The 20033-nt window shown below is 42.7% G+C and overlaps 1 protein-coding gene across 4 annotated transcripts in view; it reads right to left on the bottom strand.

Annotated features, from left to right (window-relative positions):
• Nucleotides 1–20033, bottom strand: part of asic2 (acid-sensing (proton-gated) ion channel 2) — an 808019-nt gene that overhangs the window by 75895 nt on the left and 712091 nt on the right. For all 4 annotated transcript variants that reach the window (XM_070551418.1, XM_070551416.1, XM_070551417.1 and 1 more), the window contains one exon: nt 6159–6309. In XM_070551418.1, the coding sequence (XP_070407519.1) occupies nt 6159–6309 (151 nt within the window). The remainder of the gene's footprint in view (nt 1–6158; nt 6310–20033) is intronic.

Here is a 20033-nt window from a genome sequence, read left to right as displayed (position 1 = left end):
ATGAACTGGTTTGGTTGCAGGACATTCTCAAATGTAACTTACTAAATGTGACAAAATGTGAACTGAAATTTGTATCACTTTCACAAAACTCCTCGAGCTAAACCTGAGACACGCTCAGGCTGTCTCGACTCGGTGGGACTTTCAAGGACTGGGGCAATGTGGGAGGGGGTAGAGATGAACCTGTCACTGTACCAGCTCTGGGCCAGACGAGGTAGTGACGTGATGACAGATAACCTGTGAGACATTTTACTTAGAGCTTCACGTCAGCACCACTGAGTCAGACTCCAGAGCTCCTTTACTTCAGTTAAAACCATCGACATATATACTGGACAATTCATGTCCATAGGCTCGTATTCTAAGCCTCAAACCTCATCGCTGGATAATTATTAATTCCAGCCACAGCAGGCTTCTGCTACTTTAATGAGGGGTTTTATTAGAACTTCAACTGAACTTAAATTGACTTTTTTTTTAGAGTCAATTGATCATTTAAATGTTTCAATTAATTTAAGAGAAAAAAATAATACAGTCAAGTTTGTCAGAAACAGTGATGTTGAAACTTATATAGTAATTCCTCTTTAATGGCTTGTTTGTATGAATTATTTGGTTATTTTTTGGGAGATTGTTACATTTTTTTGCCTTTTTAAAAAAACATCTGAATGATTTCAAAGGCACAAAACATGCAGTTTATGTCATTCAGTAAGAGAACATACCGCGGATGCAGCTTAGAAGATTAAGGAATCTGATGTGTTTCACAAACATGTTTAAAGAATGAAGAAAGTTGATTTACAGAAAACAATCCATGATGTCATGGGTCAAACTGAACAGGTCACATTTCTGCCTTTTTAAAGCTTTAAATATCACTTTACTTTCAGAAGATCCACCGATTTAATAAAAGAGATGCACATTGGGATTGACAGGCACAAAATTTCTTTTATGATCACAATTCATCACTACCCCTTGAGGTTCTGAGGGTAAAAGTTACAACTTTTCCATGCAATGTCAAGGTATGGTGTCTATTATTTTTTAATAATGTGACTTCCATATAGTCCTGTCATAAATGATGAATGACCCGTACTTGTATAGCACCTTTCTGAGTCAGAGGACTCCAAAGCACATTCACCCAGTCACACCCTGGTGGTGATGAGCTACGATGGAGCCACAGCTGCCCTGGGGCACACTGACAGAGGCAAGGCTTTCCAAGCACAGGTGCAGCCGGCCTCTCCGATCACCACCAAAAGGCAAGGTGGGTTAAATGTCTTGCCCAAGGGCACAACAGCAGCATTCTCTGCTGGGAGCTGGGATCGAACATGAAACCTTTCGATTACTGAACACTTAACTTCCTGAGCAACTTCTGCCCCATAAGAATAGTAAGAATAAGAACATAATACTGATCTGATTAATTGCCTTCATGTTTTGCTTTTGAGAATGTTTGGAACATCTTTGCAACAGAAAAGAAAAACGTGCCGATCCAAAACCAGCTATTAAAAAATGCATCACCTATAAAATGATCCAAGACCCACAAAAACAAACTGGTGCCATCTGACACACACACACACACACACACACACACACACACACACACACACACACACACACACAGAATGGAACCATTAACAGGTAAAATAGGATGTTGGTCTGGTTTAACCTTTTCTTCAGAAAACCACCTTCTGCTCTTTTCTGAGTGTGTTTCGTGTCACTTTGACAGAAGCAGGCAGCTGAAGATGTTTTCCCGGTGTCTAATGCTTATTAAGCTTCTCTTTTCTGTTTTGTTACATCAAACCTGAAAACTGGAGAGCTCCAAAACATGAAAGTTAACAGGTGAAATGTTGCATTGTCATTTAAGATAAAATGATATTTTTATTTTGTTGTTGGCCCGTGAGAAAAGATTTAACCTACAGTAAACAGGAAGTGGAAAGGCTGCAAATAGATGAATAGAATAGAAAATCCCTTTATTGTTCCTCAGTGGGGAAAGCTAGATGTCACAGCAGCGATGACACTTATTACAGGAGAAAGAAAGGAGAATAAAAAATAAGAAAAATGAATAAACAAGAAAACATAAATCCTGAATAGATTTTAAAAATGCTGAATATACCACAGGTAATGAATACCACTGATGTGTTTTATTTGTAACTGACTTGCTCGTGTGTAATTTGGTTATTCCACATTCAGTGTTAATGCAGAAAGATGTTTGTTTCCAAATTTAAAGGTTCAAAATTGCACACATGTTGATAAAGAAAACGTGCAAATTTGCCGTCAATTTTTCAAAAAATATGAAGTTTGGCCCTCGACTCCGTCCCAGAGTTTCATTTTAGCCCCTTGTGAGTTTGAGTTTGACACCCCTGCACTAGAAACTTTAAGCAAAGCAGTTTCTGCTGAATGCATTTGACAAAAACCAGTTTAAAATTTATGAAAACTGCTGTAAAGTTCCAGAAAAGTCATCAGTTAATCGATATAGAAATGGTGACTTAGATAAACGTATAAATGGGTCAGTGATGGCTACTCTGAGAGGAGTTCCAACCGCCTGAAACATGCTGTTCAAAGTTCAAACACTGTTAAGCTGGGCGGACACTGTGCGACTTTTTCACTCGTAGCACCCAGCTTCAGCTCAAACTGTACGACTTCATCGCAGGGCAGATCTCACGAGCCATGTGCTCACACTGTACGTCTGGTAGCAACACGCCGGACCTAAAAATATGCTAAAAATAGCAGTTTTTACTCAACACGTCAGACTTTTTTGTCTTGTTTTGCCTGTTGTCCTTCGGGAGTGCTGCAGGAGGACACACAGGGATTTATGGGGGTTGGATGAGGAAAACAAAATAAAGAAAGTAAATTTGTGTTTTGTGATCAGTTTAATTTGACATGAACACGACAAACACGCTTTCCTGACAATCTTTGTGAGTAAAAAAACGTGTAGAAATAAAAACGAACAGCGTGTGTTATTAGGGAAATAGCGACCGAGCGGCGTTGATGCAGGATTGCGCATGCGCCGTGAGCGGTTCTGATCCTTTTTGGGTCGCAGCTGCTCGCAGCGCCACTTCAACAGTGCGATACCCTCACGAGGGACGAGCAAAATTTCAAACACGCCAGAAGTCCGTGCGAGCTCACGATTGCTGATCGGTAGCTGGTCACGTGGTGTTAATCGCCTCTCGTAACCCCTGTACACTACACGATGCTCAGCGCAACACTCGCCCCGATCTTGTGGATTCTCGCACGACTGGAAAATCGGCTCAAAAAAGTGAAAAAGTCGCACAGTGTACGCCCGGCTTCACAGATATAAACTCTACTGCTGTGTTGCACACAGGGTCATTAATGTGCAAATTAAAGTCACCAAGAATAAAAACTTTTTTTAGCTTGAGCATCGCTGATAAAAATTCTGGAAATTCAGAGACAAATACAGTTAGACATATTTTGTAACCCTACTTTGATGATCTGACGTTCAAAAGTTGTAAAAGGGCCATTTTTCTTCAAATCACAGGCATGTTCGTCCTTAACGGCCACAGCAAGACCTCCACCATGACATGATGGGCGTGGCGTGGTGAACACAGAGCAGTTTGGTGGACATATTTCATTTAGTATGCACAAAATTTCCATCTTGCTGCCACGTCGCAGTAAGAATAAATAGTCCAACGTTTCTCTGATGAACAGCTCATTTAAACTGAAGGATTTGTTTAAAATGGAATGGTCGTTTAACAGGGCACACTGAACTGAATCCTGGAGATCATTTGTCTTCTTAGCCTGTTGGAGAGGGATGGGTGGTAAACGTCTGATGCGCTTCTGGGTTCTCTGGCCATAAAAACTGTTAATGTCCTTGCCAGTTGACAAATGAACAATAGGAAAACTTTCTGGCAGCAGAAGACAACATTTTGGGGACAGTGCCTCTTGGAAAACAGATGACGGTGGTTGCATTGGGGGAGGACTGTAGGGGTGATGTCATTTGGAGTGGTGGTGATGGTGATTGGGATCAGCGATGGCTGAAGGTGTATTTAGCTGAGATATAGACCTTCATGTCTGTGAGAAGGAATCCACCACAGATGTACGTCTATGGGACTGCACAGCATACCTGATGTTAGCAGTTAGCAAGCTTGAGCCATGACGGTTGGAGTGAATGCCATCTGGCCTGGAAAAGAAGAAATGTTTCCAGAACATGTTGAAATGATCAATGAAACCAAAACTGAGGGACCTGCAAGCAGACTGAAGCCAGGAGTGAAGAGAGAGCAGGCAGCTAAAGCTTCCACATCAACGGGAAACCGTGGTGATCGGGCCAGAGACGAAAACAGACATTCTGCTGCTCCACAGAATGTCAGGGAGATGGTTAAATGCTGTTGTGTGATGACAGACTCCCGGCGTGAGTCATCATTTGATCCCACATGAATGATCACTGTTTAACTGAAGCTGGGATGGAGCACAGCAGACCAGGAACTATATCCAGGAGAGCAGGGATGGTGGCTGATGGAAAACATCTTATCATGACATTGAAGAAGCAAACATTCCTGATTACTGAATCTCCTACCAGGAGAGTGGTCAGTGAAAACAGTGGATGAGGTGTAGAGGACTCTGGGTTTGACTTCCTGTGGACCTGAGGGACTGGAGGGTGTGGAGTTGAGGGTTTACAGTAGAGGGGCTCACCTTCTGAGCCAGGACAGGTGGTCCAGTAGTGTTGACACACAGCAGCCTTCAGTATTTTGCATCGGGCGTTGGAAGTTGAGGCCTGCAGCAGGGAAGAGACTGTAGAGGCTGCTTCTTACAGACTCCAGGCTCCTGCTGGATGGCATCAGGTGGTTGAGTGGGAGGAAGGAGCTTGGAGGGATCAACTACCCAGAAGCATTTCCTTCTATTGTAGTTCAGCAGAGAGACACTGCACATCCTCTTTAAGGTTCTTAATCCTTTTATTTGCTTTAAGAACCATAAACTCATCATTGTGGGGCAGAAGGAGAGAGAGAGGGCAGACATTTAAATTAGCGTCAATGCTACAGCAGAGCGTGTGCCGTGGCTGAGCTGCCTCTGTCGGATCTTAAAGATTTTTAGTCCAACTAAAAGTCAGAGAAATCAACAAATCCCAAAAATCACAAGAATTATAAAAGGTCCAACAAAATCCCCAGAATCCAGCAGTCAGTGACAGAAAAGAACTAGGTTTTTAAACGACTTAAAGCACAAAATAGGGAGCAGAAATACACCACACAAATTATTAAGTGAGAAAAAGCTATGTTGGTCATCTCTTGTTTAAACCCCAGCAGCAGCAGTTCTCTAATCATTGGAGACATTGTGTACAATTCTTACGTTAGCAGGATCAGTAGTATAAATCATCTATCTGATCAGAAAGCAATTTGGTGCTAACATAAGCTGAGGACGATCAAGTTTCATATTAAAAGAGTTAACAGACGTTTTATTTGATTTTAAATTACCAGGTGATAAGTGTCCCTAAAGACGTTAAATCCTGAAGACTTGAAACCATCTGACTTACGGTTCGGTTACACGCTTTTACTGCAAAATATGCACAGCTTAGGGCATTTGAGCACATTTGCATCACATTTAATTGACTTTGTATCAGAAATATAAGACCACTCATGCATGTAAAGCTGCAATGGGCGAATATGTTCAACCAGACAGTGTGTGGATGACAAAGACAAGGGACCCTATAGTGAAAAAGAAGGACGGACTCATGCGCGTAAGTCTGAATAGCAAGCTTTGCTGTTTGCAATCATTTCACAGTAAGAGGAAATAGCTAAAAGTAACCAAAAGCCACAGCGGCTCCAGAAACTAGCCCAACAGGATTTGTGGTATCCTTGATTTCATGAGCACAAACATTGTGAAAGTTTCAAGTAGCGTCGTGGTTTTAGGCTGGTACCCGTGTCCAAAAAAACACAATTATGAGATATATTGGAGAAGAAAACAAAAGTGTCTGTTTTTTAGTCGCTTGGCAACAGGAAAGCCATTATACTGAAAATGAAGCCTTGTGAGTAGCACTTGACAGCAGCATAAAGAAACATGAACAGAGAAGGAAAAGTAGGAGGAGGAGGTGTTTTTAGGCTTCTTGGAGCTTTGAGCGGTAAAAACAGCCCCACATTTGACCAAGTTGTTATTTTGATGAGGCATTTGTTTACTCCTTCAGCTCTTTGTTTGCTGTCTGAAAGCACAGGTGAGGGCTCTTTCATGCCTACCTGTGTCGCCCCACACCGGCAGGTACTCGTCCTGCTGGATGTCCAACATGATCTCCAGGCCGTTTCCTGTCCCTCCTTTCATGGTGGTGCGAAGTGTCTTCCCCTCCTCTGCAGCATTAAACATGTAGCACTTCCCATACCTGGTGAACACCTGAGAGAGCCAGACAGAAGGAACTGTTTGTGGTCATGCTGTAACGTTAACACAAAGACACAAACCTGTAGGAAAAGCCTGAGTTTTAGGGGGTTTTGCAAATGTTTTGTCTGATGAAATCAAAGGGCTTGAGGGGGAACTGCAAAATTACTAAAATTGGTCTTTTGAAAGAGTCGATTGAGGGAAATGAAAGATTCGCGAACATTATGCTGTCGAAGAGAAGCTTTTGCTCATTGTGGTCAAACATATTTTATTAGAGAATGGTGTCAGGACTGCACATCTGTGGTTTGTATTTTTTCTGATCACCTTTTTAATTCTGACTGATTGCAAACTCAGAACCAGAACATTGAGAACCACGCAGTGGGCCGAAAAGATTTGAGCTGAAATTAAAACGGCAGATAAACCACCAAAACCAGTACATGGTGTTATTACATTAGTGTATTCTCATCAGCTGTTGGACCAAAACAGTCGCTAGCTGACAAACCAGTACAGTCCAGCAGGATTTAACACAGAAACAAACTGAACCAAGTTCTCACCAAACATGGCATCTTTCATTTTCCTTAGAAAAGCAACTTGTTGGACTCACTCAAACTTTTAAAACTAATGCACAGGCGATCAAGTGGGCAGAGAAACCCTCCAGTTAGTTTAATGGTTAAAGTTACCTGCAGCAGCTCTAACACATTAAAAACACTGGAGCGATGTTCTTCTGCCTGTTACAGAGCTGCATTGAGACGTAAACATTTTAAAAGGTCTGCGACTGTGCTGGCGGTAATGTGTGTGGACAACCGGTTCTTCCTGCTGATAACTCACCAGCACAAACCAAACGGAGAGAGAAATATGAATAATAGATTGAGCTAAAACTGCACTGGACTGCCCAGAGAGAGAGAGAGAGAGAGAGAGAGAGAGAGAGAGAGGGAGAGAGAGAGAGAGAGAGAGAGAGAGAGAGAGAGAGAGAGAGAGAGAGAGAGAGAGTTACACAAGCCAACAAAGCAATAAGGTTGTAATTGTGACATTTCATCTCATGAATAGTAATCGCCATAACAACAGAGCATCAGAGCAGGTGGAAACAGTCTTGTGAATCCCGATGAGCTTCACAGAGTGTTATAAAGGAAGCTGACTTGGAAACAGACATTCAGGTAAATTGTACTGAACTAAATAGATCATACCTGAAAATAAAAACCCACTGGTGCCCATCAGCAAATGAACAAAACAATTACCTTACCTGTATAAGATGTGAAAAGTAAACCAAGATCAATGTTAAAGCTGTTACCAGTGGTTCATTCAAGTCACCATGGTAACCACACACCTTCAAACGAATATTTGATCTTACAGCAAGAATTAAATGGAACACTATGGAAGCTTGGGAGTGTGCTCTGCACTGAAAGGAAACCATCAGTTCTAACTCTATCATTTGTTTTTACATAGCTGTGTTAAGATTGTTTTAAAGGTTTGAAAATTTAGAGCCGCAACTTGAGTTAGCATCCTCAACTGAACGGTTTCACAAACCGTTATCAGTAATCATGTCAAAACCCAAAAATGTATCACAGCACCAGCTCAGTCATGTGAAGTGCAAAGTTCTGTGACTTTGAATGATGTTTCTATGGTGAAGTCTGCCTGGCAGGATTTTCTCACTCGCTTTAATCTTTTCCTTCAAAGCTGTGTCATGTGAAAATGGAGAACAGTTGTGATCAACACATTCTCACTCCCGAAGCGGCTAAAACTGACGAAGGGTGACCAAGCGTTTGTTTCCAACAAAGCCCCGACAAACACGTTGAGAGGCGATGCGCTGTGCCAGAGCGTCGGTTTCCGAAGCCCATCTTACCGACGTTTAACCTCTAACCTCTTGCCATTTAACCTTCCCCTCGCACCCATTCAAACCTTAACCCAGTTTCTCATTCTAAACTTCTCGTTAACCGTGTTTGAGACGGACGATACAACTAGAAACAAAGTGTTGCATGCACAAGTGGGTTGAAGGTCAGGATGGGAGTGAGGGGAAGTTTCAATTGTAAGAGGGTAAAGGTCACATTTTGGTGAAATCTCTGTTTGATTGTGGGCATCGCAAAGTGACGCTTGGTCACCCTTCGTCAGTTTTAGCCGCTCGGGTGTGAGAATGTGTTGTTGTGACAGAATGACAATTGGTAAAGTAACTGTACAATCGACCTGGCGATTGATGTTTCTGTGTGGCCTGGCCTGCCAGACTCGTCCTCTGTCCACACAGAGAACTAGTCAGGTTACTCCAAGGCAGAGAGGCACATGAGGGGCGGGACTAGGCAGCTCAAAAATAACCAATCAGAAAAATTGAGGGCAGGACCTCATCCCGGGTCAGGGATGAGGTCCTGCCCCAAGTGGAGGAGTTTAAGTATCTCGGGGTCTTGTTCACGAGTGAGGGAAAACTGGAGCGTGAGGTCGATAGGTGGATTGGTGCTGCATCTGCAGTGATGCGGGCGTTGTACCGGTCTGTCGTGGTGAAGAGAGAGCTGAGTCAGAAGGTGAAGCTCTCGATTTACCGGTCGATCTATGTTCCTACCCTCACCTATGGTTACGAGCTTTGGGTAGTGACCAAAAGAACGAGATCACGGGTGCAATCGGCCGAAACGAGTTTTCTCTGCAGAAAGGCTGGGCTCTCCCTTATAGACAGGGTGAGAAGCTCAGTCATCTGGGAGGGGCTCGGAGTAGAGCCGCTGCTCCTCCACATCGAGAGGTGCCAGTTGAGGTGGCTCGGGCATCTGGTCAGGATGCCTCCTGGACGCCTCCCTGATGAGGTTTTTCGGGCACGTCCAACTGGGAGGAGACCTAAAGGTATACCCGGGACACGGTGGAGGGACTATGTCTCTCACCTGGCCAGGGAACGCCTTGATATTCCCCCGCAGGAGCTGGCCCAAGTGGCTGGGGAGAGGGAAGTCTGGGCCTCTCGCCTTAGGCTACTGCCCCCACGACCCGACTCTGGATAAGCGGATGAAAATGGATGGATGGATGAAAAAAGGCAGAAATGCCGACTGTACAATGTGACGCTGTAGTTTTTTAGCTGTAGTCAAAAACGGCGTCTGGTGACGGTGCAAACATCTGCTTTTGGAAGAAAGGATTTTAGTGATTATTCTTGTTGTGGTTTTAAAGACGTGTTCACGTCATTTAGAACAGAGGAAAGAGCCGCAGCAAACGCCGCTTCAGACGCACTCTTCATTGTTTATGAGAAACTGAGCGTTGTGGTGTGTGACGTCCGTTGCTCAGCGCTGATTGGCTCAGTTTGAATTCTCAGGGGGTGGGGTTATTTGATTAGAAGACTTCCCAGACTCAATGCTTCCCATAAAGCTTGGTTTATGCTTGACGCATTCACTTTCCAGGCGGTGATGCGGCTCGCGGATGGAACGCGCTTCACAACTCGCAGTGTTTATGGTTCGTGCGGTTCGTCTCTGCGGTGAGCCAATATTCTCCCAAACTGAATGGGGCAGCATGGAGCTCTACGGCAAACATCCAACACTACACCATAGAAGTAGAAATTACTGTTTACAACACGGCATTTCAGCATTTTTAACAGCGTTCTCGTCTTTTCCGACAGTGCGAGCTATTTCTCTCCAAGAATTATTAACAACATGTTGATCACGGTGATCTCTGAGAGCTGAATCATACAAATGTCTGCATTTACGAACCTCTGCCTTAGTAGTTCTTGCCGGTCCGCCATGTTTTTCCGCGTCCGTCCGTCCGCGTGGTTAGAAATTTTCCGAGGTGCGCGTTGCGGAAATTCTGGGCCGTGCGGAGGTGCGGTGGAGGGGCGTGATTGTTAAAATGACGCAAAATGACGCAACTTTTCCGCGCGGAGCCGTGCGGACCTCACGGACGCTTCAAGCATAAACCAACCATAAGGAAGCATGCATGGGGCTGGCTGAGCAGGCCAGTTTCTGTGCACAAGAGTAAAGACTTCTCTTTCAAACATAAACAACTGACGTAATTCTCTCGCAAACGAACGGATTCATTTAATTTCCAAATCCCTACGAAGTCTCAGATTGGGCTCTTGCATTTGAACAGGATGTGAACCCAAAACCGTTGCCAACCTCACAGCCCCGTGTTGTTTCACTACTCCGGATGAAAATCGTGGGGAATAAAACAGAAAAGTAACAGTTTTTAATCACACACAACAGTTAGCTAGCTTTTTGTATTTTATGGAAGATTTGATTGCGACGATTATGGATGAAATATTAATAAAGATCGAGCGGCTCTACAATCACCTAGAAGCATAAATGAGGTTTGTGGAAATGTAACATTTTTGAACGCACCATGCCAGGCTGCAGCAACTACTGCTGGTTCGGGTCATTAACTTTTACTTCACAACAAACCGTTCCACCGTGATTGCTCAGAATTGATTTGAACTTCAAAATCAAGAAAGGAACATTTCCAACTTTGAAAGTTAACGTTTTACAAATTGAGTCAATGTGAAGGCCATTAGCATTATTCTAAGTGCTGTAGCTGCTGTGTTTTCACCTCCCGAGACCCTGCGTGCACATATGAGGACACTGGCTTCTTGCATTTAATTTGGAATGTTTTATTTTTATTTAGAGATGCTTGATACTGAATTTAACTTAAAGAGTTTCTCTGCATTTCATTATTTTTTAAACATTTTCAATATTTTTATTTGATTTTCTTTTACATCACATCAAAAACAAATTCTGCTCTCAGAAGGTCGTCTTGTCCCCATATGAATGGCTTACAGACATGACTGATCCGGTAGCTAATGTCATGCTGCCATGGAGGTGGTGCACATCACGGGATTATGTACCATCACGTTTAATTCACTACTGCTGCACTTGCCAGCTTTGTAAAGAGGACACATTTCCACCACTTTCACTCCTGCATAAAGAACAAAACATCCCATTCATCCTGCGTGGTGGAACTTCTCCAACATTTTCCAGGTGTGCTGATTAACAGAATATTATAATGATGCCTCAGATGCACCTCATTTACACAGTGGTCTAAATCCCCCTGAAATTAAGGTTTTCTAATAAACACTCTCTAGCTAATTGGTCAGAGCTTGTTCTATTACAGTTAATTACAGAGCCGTCATTTCTCTTCTGTGACACATTCATGAAAGTGTGTTGAACAGGAACAGACTCCAGATCCTGCAAGTGGTTTCTCACAGAGACGCTGCTTCTGAATGGCCTTCAACCTAAGAGCCATCTCTCTTTCACACAAGCAAGAATTACTTTCAAGGGGACTCTACTTATCCATTTTTCACACTGTTAGTAATGATGATGATGATGATGATGATGATGATGATGATGATGATGATTGTGGAGGTTCCTCCAGCCATTTCTCAGTGTTAGTATTATTTAAATATTTTTTCCACACGCTGGTTTATTATTTCATTTTGTTGCAATATTTTAAGATGCTCACTAATGGATGCACACATTTAGTAATTCATCTTATACATAGTCTATTTGATCATTAACTATTTTCATTTGTATTCTGCTGAGATTGGACGAACTGGCAGAGAGAGAGAGGACACTTCCGGTGTAACTCCAGGCAGGAAGTAGCCTAGTGAACTAGACCAAATTCTTGCTTTGCAAAGTTTGGTCTAGGCATGCTCCATTGGAACCTCCACAGTAGGGCTGCAACAAACGATTATTTGGATAATCGATTAATCGGATGGGGTCTCGACACGATTAATCGATTAATCGGATTACATGGGGAAATTTTTAAAAACAGCTAGGGAAACGTTATTTCTCTCCCTTCACTTTATTTAACACAACATTATTAGAAAACAGTTCAATAGCAGAAAAACAACATGCCATCACCTAAATTGTCTTATAAGGTGTACAGACAGAGACCCTAAGCTACATCTATCTGTGACCTAAAATGCTTGGTCCAAGTTAAACAGCTTAAGGGCAATTCTCATCTGTTTTGTTTGATCTCATCTGTTGACATTTATTTTAAATGTAATTAAACATAGGCTGTGAATTAATCAAAATTGATCACTATTTCCAAAAATGACTGAAAAAACACCAAATAAAACAAAAGTAAATGAATGCCATCCTCCTTGCGATGATGCCCTGGGCAACTGCCATAAAGTCACATCAAGAAATGCTGCTGATCATTCCAATGATCCCAAATAGACTCACATTAGGCCACATGAAAGCAACTGAACCCAAAAATATATTAACCAGTATATAACTGCACTCTCACACAACATGCCTGCAGCAACAGTTAGGACTCCTCCCTCCCTTTTAAAAGCGTTTTTGCTTCTGAGGACATTGTGGTTGTAAAACCACATGCTAGTAGTCTGGCCCCGGTGTGATCAACCAGTTTCTGTGGGAATGTGACGGCGGAACCAGGGCCAGATTAACACTTTGTTGTACCCTGGGCAACAATATTCAAGGGCTCCATCATCACGACCCAAGGATCACCATAATGTGGTCACATACAGAATATTTTACTGTAATATGCAGTAAATATACTCAATACTTGAATGCCTGACAACACGTAACCCGCCCAGAGTAACCTTTGACCCACCTCGTGTGGACTGACCAATGAGGAGAGGGTCTTAACTTGAGGCCCTCTCTTCATTGGTCAGTCTTCATGAGACTGACTCTCAACTGACGTTCAGTCATAGGCAGCGAAGCGTCTCTGTGCAGTGCAAAAGCCCGGGTGGACAGTTTGTTTAATGTAGGGTGACCATATTTCCATTTCCAAACAAGAGGACAGGGGATCTGTGCCTATGACGTCACACTATGGCAACGCCACACAAACCATGTTGGGACCCATTTTTTGTAAGAACTAAATTAATATCAGATGCTGCCAATTAAAGGGCTCTAAAACAATTCATATGTAAATATTTTGCATATTTAATGCAAAATCTAATTTTTCTGCTTTAGTGCTGCAACAAGGTTTTAATAATAAATTATTATACCTTTTGTTTTACTACAGCATCGGTACGCTTCCTGTGCACAGATGATTAAGGATGCTTGTTTCAGCTGTGAGATTAGACGATAGGATCAATGAAAAAATAAGTTGTCACACACTCCATGGAAACTTTCAGAGAATCCACAAATAGTGGCTTTCAAATGGTTTTGTTACTTTTTGCAAGTTTAAAAAAGAAGCAGATGAGACAGCATGTCTGATAATTTAGTTTTTCATCTGATAATATTAGAACATGTCAGTAATGTCTGAGGGGCTTTTATAAACACCATATAACTAACACTACTGGAGAGGGCATGAATTACACAGAGGCTTCTGGGGAGCCCAGTTATTGGGGGGGGGGGGGGGGGGGGCATTTTGCCTTGGCCCCCAAAATGTCTTGAAACGGCCCTGGGTGTGTGACTGAGTTTTGAAGGTGATCTGAATTGTATCAGATGTATAAATATGACATGTGTATAACTTATTGTTTTTTACTGGTAAAAACGTGTAGTGGAGATAAATCTACCTACATTTTACTTTTCAACACTTTGTTTTGTTTTCTTGTTTTTATTTAACTATTTTCCTGTCCTGTCTGTCTCTCATCTTCCTGCATCTCCTCTTAATTCTCCAGAAAATCTGTTGCCTGGATTCTTACCTTTTCACCTCATCAGTTACTTTTGAGCAGGTCAAAGGGATCTCCTGACCGAAAAGCGCAGAGCGCGTTTTCGATGCTGCGTGAGGTGACATCACCACAGCACAGGTGATGAGCTCCGCAGTAGCGAGCTTCAGGCACAAATAAGACAGAAAATAGAGAACATGTGCGGACATGAACGATCGTGTGCTAATTATAGTTTTTTGGTTGCGCCACTTTGAGAATGGACCGTGCGCTGGAAGCAGCTGCCTGGATCGCTGTGCAACAATGCGGAACCGGTTCGCAGCAGCGCAAGTCTGCAGGCTCTCCCTCGCGCTGATCTGCCGGTACCGGCTCTCCCTCACGCTGATCTGCCGGCTCTCCCTTGCGCTGATCTGCCGGCTCTCCCTCGCGCTGACCTGCGGCTCTCCCTCGCGCTGATCTGCGGCTCTCCCTCGCGCTGATCTGCGGCTCTCCCTCGCGCTGATCTGCCGGCTCTCCCTCGCGCTGATCTGCGGCTCTCCCTCGCGCTGATCTGCGGCTCTCCCTCGCGCTGATCTGACTTGCTCTGGTCTGCGCTGATCTGACTTGCTCTGGTCTGCGCGCAACAGCGGGCGGGAAGGGGGGGCGCTTTTGGAAGAGTTGTGCGACACAACGAATCGATGACGCAATTCGTTGCCAACGCTTTTAGTAATCGATTTTCATCGAATTTATCGATTCGTTGTTGCAGCCCTACTCCACAGCTCCTACCAGGACTCTGGCTAGCCAATCACAGCTCTCTAGAGGGGTTTCAAACACATAAAGAGCTGTGATTGGTCCATAATGGTGGGCCAATCATAGTGCTCTATCTGCTTAGTGAACAAATCACAGAGCTTTATCCCCTTTGTGGGCCAATCAGGGCACTCTATATGCCTGGTGGGTGGGATGATGCAACAGAGTGAAACAAGAGTATGTCACATTCATTGTCCAGTGGAATGCGGAGATAATTTGAAAGACAACGGTAGAACCCGCCCCACAACCGAGAGCCGTCAATGGAGCATGGCCAGACTAAATAATACATTTATTTAGTCTGGCTTGCCAGGCTAGGCAGGAAGTGGAATATTCCATCTGGCTGCTGGAAGCGGGGGACTTGATCATGAAGAAACCAGAAACCAGAAGTTCTGAAGCTCTAATTGAGTTTACCAGATTTTGTTAGGAGGTATTAGTTTAACTTTTTTGTGGTAGTTATACTTTGTCATGGACGTAATTTTGGAGGGGGACAGGGGGGACATGCCCCCCCCCCCACACACACACACACTTTTTCCAAAGTCAAGGTTTGACCCCTGCACTTTTTACCATCCAAAAACAATATTACTTTACATTAAATTGACACTGGTTGAGCGCTAGGACCAAGCAGAAAACAACCGTTTGTGTTGAAGCCTGTTTCCCATTAGAGCATACTGTAAAGGTACCCCCCCCCCCCCCCCCCCGTGTCCCCCCAACTTCTAAAGTGAAAATCACGTCCATGTACTTTGTTGATTTAGTTTCCTAGGTTTATTTACTGTTTGTCTTAGTGCTTCCCCCGTCTCTCCCCTCCTCGTTGTCTGTGGGTTAGCCTTTGTGTATACATTCCCCCGTGTGTCTCAGCTTTAAGACCAGTCTTGTTTGTTACTTTTAGTTAAGGTTATTTTGGTGGCCATTTTTTTAAATTTTGGGCCCATTTTGTCTTGATTTTTGTTAATTATTTATGGAAATAAATTGAGAATGTCTTCTTTTATACCATTGTCCTGGAGTTTTACTGCTCGGTCCCTGACAGTGATGATGATGATGATGATGACAGGTGTGGTTAAGGGTTGGATTCACATCCCTGCTAGGGATCCTCTTTAACAAATCCAGGATGGGGAGGTTTGCAGCTTCTAACGGGTGATCCTGTCTTCATATTTCTGCCTCTGCAGATTTGATTGTTGGCTGTGTGACAAGAATGATTCCACAAATAAGTCCAGGAAATCTGACATTACTCAGGAGACACGCTCAGACCGGAAAACTAGCATCAAACTCGTCATTTTTTATTCATTTCAAACGGAGTGCTGTCTACAGCAAACAGACTGTGAGCGAATGTTCATAGAAACTGTTTTACTTCACGCAAACATGCACTTTATAGCTACTGGCCAGTGCTGGACTGACCATAGGGCATAGCGGGCAACTGCCCGCTGGGCCGACCCTTTCATCTTTTATGGGCCGGTGTCTGTTTTTTTTTTTTTTTTTTTTTTTTTTCCTCTGGCCTCTAGTTGTTGCGGACTACTTGTCCGCGCCGCCCCACGCGATGCCTCGTAAAAGTTGGTGGATTGGCCAATTGGTAATAATACACTCTGGGCTGGACCAATAGCCAGAGGTCTGATGCACCCACCAGTAGTTGTTTGTGAATCTCAGTAAACAGACAGACGAGCTTAACAAAATGGAGAACAAAAAACGGAAAGGAGAAGCGGAGAAAATTCGACTAAAAAAGAAACTGGCCCTTCAGGCTGATGCTGGCACATGTGTTAAAATCTCACAGTTGTTTGGTAGTGAAGGTTCAAGTAAAATCAATTTAGGAAGTGATGGAGCCTCAGCCCAGCGACAGGTTGGAGAAGAAAAGAGGGAGGAGGAGGAGAAACCCGAGCCGGTGTTGTGCCATAAATTGACTCGCTGCCAAAAAATGATTAGCCACCGCGGGATCGCGCACGGTTAGGTAATTGCATTTCTAGACAAAATTCCCCAGGATTTCGCCCTAAAACTCAGCATATCTAGCAATATGGACATTCAGAAAGCAAAGATAACCTCTTCCGGTACTTAAACAGATGTTTATCGCGGATATTAGTGTGGCAGTGTTTGTGGCACCCTGCGCGGGAGCACGAGGACATGCTTGTGGAAAGAGGGAGGAAGATGTGGCAGTGTGGTGAGCATCCATAGTGTCCAGATTGATCATGCGCCCTGGCTACCTGGCTAAGGAGATTCCCCTTTGGCTGACTGGTTAGAGCGTATGACTCTCACCCGGGAGTCTGGAGATCGAATCCCGCCCGGGCACCGTTTCTGCACCTTGCCACATTAGTTTTTCCAGTTCGGAAGTTGTTTTAAGTGTTGCTATTTGTCTTAAACGTTCACAATGAGGATATATTAATCCTTTTTGCAATATTTGCGATTGAAAGATGGTTTGTGCCACAAACTTTGTGGTAAGAACTGGCTTTCTTTATGTTACAGCCTTGATACTAAAAAAATAAATAAACAATGTAAAATGGCACCCTGTATTGAATGTAAACGTTGTATAAATGGAATCAAACAATTCTCCAGCGATTTAATTTTTCCCCCTTCCTTTCTTTAATCTACTTGACATGGAGCCACAGTTAACTAGTTTGGGGCACATTTTTACTTGAAAAAAAGTATTTAAAATGATCAAGCTTTGGCTTTAATGACACTGTGTAGGTTACTATCTATACATTACTTTGCTCTATTTAAAAGTAACAAGATAAAAGCACTTCAGCACATAAAATTAAGATTGTCACTTGCCAAATAGACTACACCCTCCCGTTTACCTATAAGAAATGCCTCAAAATATCTTTAAATTCTTTATTGAATATTTAATTGTAGACAAATAAAATGGCATTTTACTTGCCAAAAAGTGATTGAATCGCTAAGATTTTCATAGAGGCTAAAATTGACCAAATAAGGGTTTTATGTATTATCTGTTGATGTTACTTTACTCATACTGCCTACTGTGTCATCAAAAACACCCCAAAAATGGCAAAAAAAAAAGAAGATAATTTCCCTTGCCAAAAATTGATTACAGTGTCCTGGTCACCTGTAAAGGGTTACATTTACCTAAATATTACTTTATTTATTATCTCTTGATGTTATTAGTGCCATCACAGGATGCCGGTTGTCTTTCACATTCATAAACACCTAAAAAATGGCAACAAATTATCATTTCCCTTGCCAAAAATTGATTACAGTGTCCTGGTCACGTGTAAAGGGTTAAATTGACCTAAATATTACCTTATTTATTATCTCTTGATGTTATTAGTGCCATCACAGGATGCTGGGTGTCTTCCACATTCATAAACACAGAGTCCTGGTCACCCATAAAGGCTTAAATTGGCATAAATATTACTTCATTTATTATGATGCTGGGTGTGTTCCACAATGATATTCGAATAAACGTGAAAATATTCTGTCCGAATATCTGTTTCTTGTTATAAATATAACAGCTAGGATTTACAGTTAAAATAGGAGAAACACGTGACTCCCCAGGAAGGGTCGTAACACCACTTGCCTCACACACATAAGTGAACAAAACAAAGCAGCATGTAGACACTCCGTCTCCAACCACCTCTCAGGCAGCAGCCTGCACTCCCAAGTTCTACACGTCACCAGAACATAAACAACCGCAACACAATAAAAGCAGTGTTATACAAAATGGAAGGCCTGTAGTGTTTATTCTCTTACAGTAACAACTTATCAATTTTTGGAGGAATTTATTTAGAATTTTTTGGTTTTTATTAATTGTGCAATAGAAAAGTAATCGCTAGATTAATCATCTAAATAGTCATTAGAATAGTCGACTATTCGATAAAATAATCGTCAGAATAATCATTTAAAAAATAATCAGTTACCCCCAACCCTACTTTTTAGAATACCAGGATAGGAAGGATGGTGTAGGTTTACGTTTATTAGATTGATACATAAATACTACCAATAAGAAAGTGTATGTTGGTGTGTGTCAGAAACAGCATAAGGCTTAATGTCTTTTCCAAAAAAAAACAAGTGATGGGCCGGTCTCCAGTCAAAATGCCCGGGCTGAATTTTTGTCCCAGTCCAGCCCTGCTACTGGCTGTATACATCTGAAACCTTTTGCTTTTTTAGATTTGAAGCATCTGAATTACTTAAAAAATAATAAACGCTGCTTTAAATTCATGTCTTTTAAAGAAATGTTAATTAATGCAGGCGTGGGACTACTTAGTGCATGTTTTGTGCTCTTTTTGTTTCTCCGATAGAAAAAAAATGAGCTTTTACAACTGAAAAATGTCAGAGATGTCATACACTTTTACTTGCCAAGATCACATTAGCCTCTCCCCGTTCGAGCCAGAGGTCCGAGATCAAGTGTGCAAAGCAGCAGCACACGCATCCTGGCTGCCGATTAAAATGCCTTCCGACCAACCAAACACGTTTCATTAGTATTCACGGCTGTGAGTGTGAATGTCTGGAGGAGCAGGGCCGCTTCCCACAGAGTGGAAGTCAAAGATGACATGGCCATTAGCGTACATCCCTGTCATGATGAAAGGTCAGCTGATAACACTGTCCACCCACAATTTAGACTCCTAAACAGGGTCTTGAAGGATGCAAACAACTGCTAAGGTGGGAAAAAAGTTGGAGAAGTTACACTAACCTTTCAGGAGGAAGCTGCACTTCTAATTCCATGTAGATCATGTCCTCAGAGCAACAGAATATTTAGAAATGTTAGAGCCCTGTAGCTTCTGGTAATCTGGTAGCACATAATTCTTTTAGCTCTTTATTTGTGTAAAAATGCTATCTAAGTGACTTAGGATTCTTCAAGAGGTTGTTCTTCAAATATGTGACATATGTGGATACTTGGTTGTTACTTTCTGTCATTTGCACACGTGCTGATATTTATTTCCCTGAAACTGTAGGAGAACAGTAAAAAACTCTTGACGCCCGCTGACATTTCATTGTCAACACCTGTTTTTCTTTTTGCACAGACACTCAGGTGACAGGTTACTTCTCTTTCTCATCCTATTAGTTTTGTAAGTGGAGCGATACGGAGTGAGTTACAGTGAGGTGCAGATTTAACTTCCGGCTTCCCCGGGAAGAACATTTCCACACAAGCACACGTGTTTTTTTTTAATCCTGCTTTATTGTCTGACAAATCAATACTAGTTTTTGTTTTCAAGGCAGCCAGTGTTTTATGATAAAGCCAAACAGAAGGAAATCTAGGGGCTAGATCCCAGATGTCTTTCTTGCAGAAGGCTTAATGAGACAGGAAGAAAGGAAGTTTATGAAAAAGATCTTTGAGGCGCAAGGCGAGTACTTTCTCCACCGTGTGGCAGCAGTTAAAGCAGTCGTACTGCTGTGAGGGTAAATAATGCAGAAGGCTGCTGTGTTAGCGACAAGGTTGGTCGCAAACATGAGAATGGAGGGACACACACACACACACACACACACACACACACACACACAC

Source organism: Nothobranchius furzeri, chromosome 5, assembly GCF_043380555.1.
Source record: "Nothobranchius furzeri strain GRZ-AD chromosome 5, NfurGRZ-RIMD1, whole genome shotgun sequence".
Classification (NCBI taxonomy): domain Eukaryota; kingdom Metazoa; phylum Chordata; class Actinopteri; order Cyprinodontiformes; family Nothobranchiidae; genus Nothobranchius; species Nothobranchius furzeri.
Note: the sequence above shows the minus strand (reverse complement) of the source record. Positions and strands in the feature narration are given on the sequence as shown.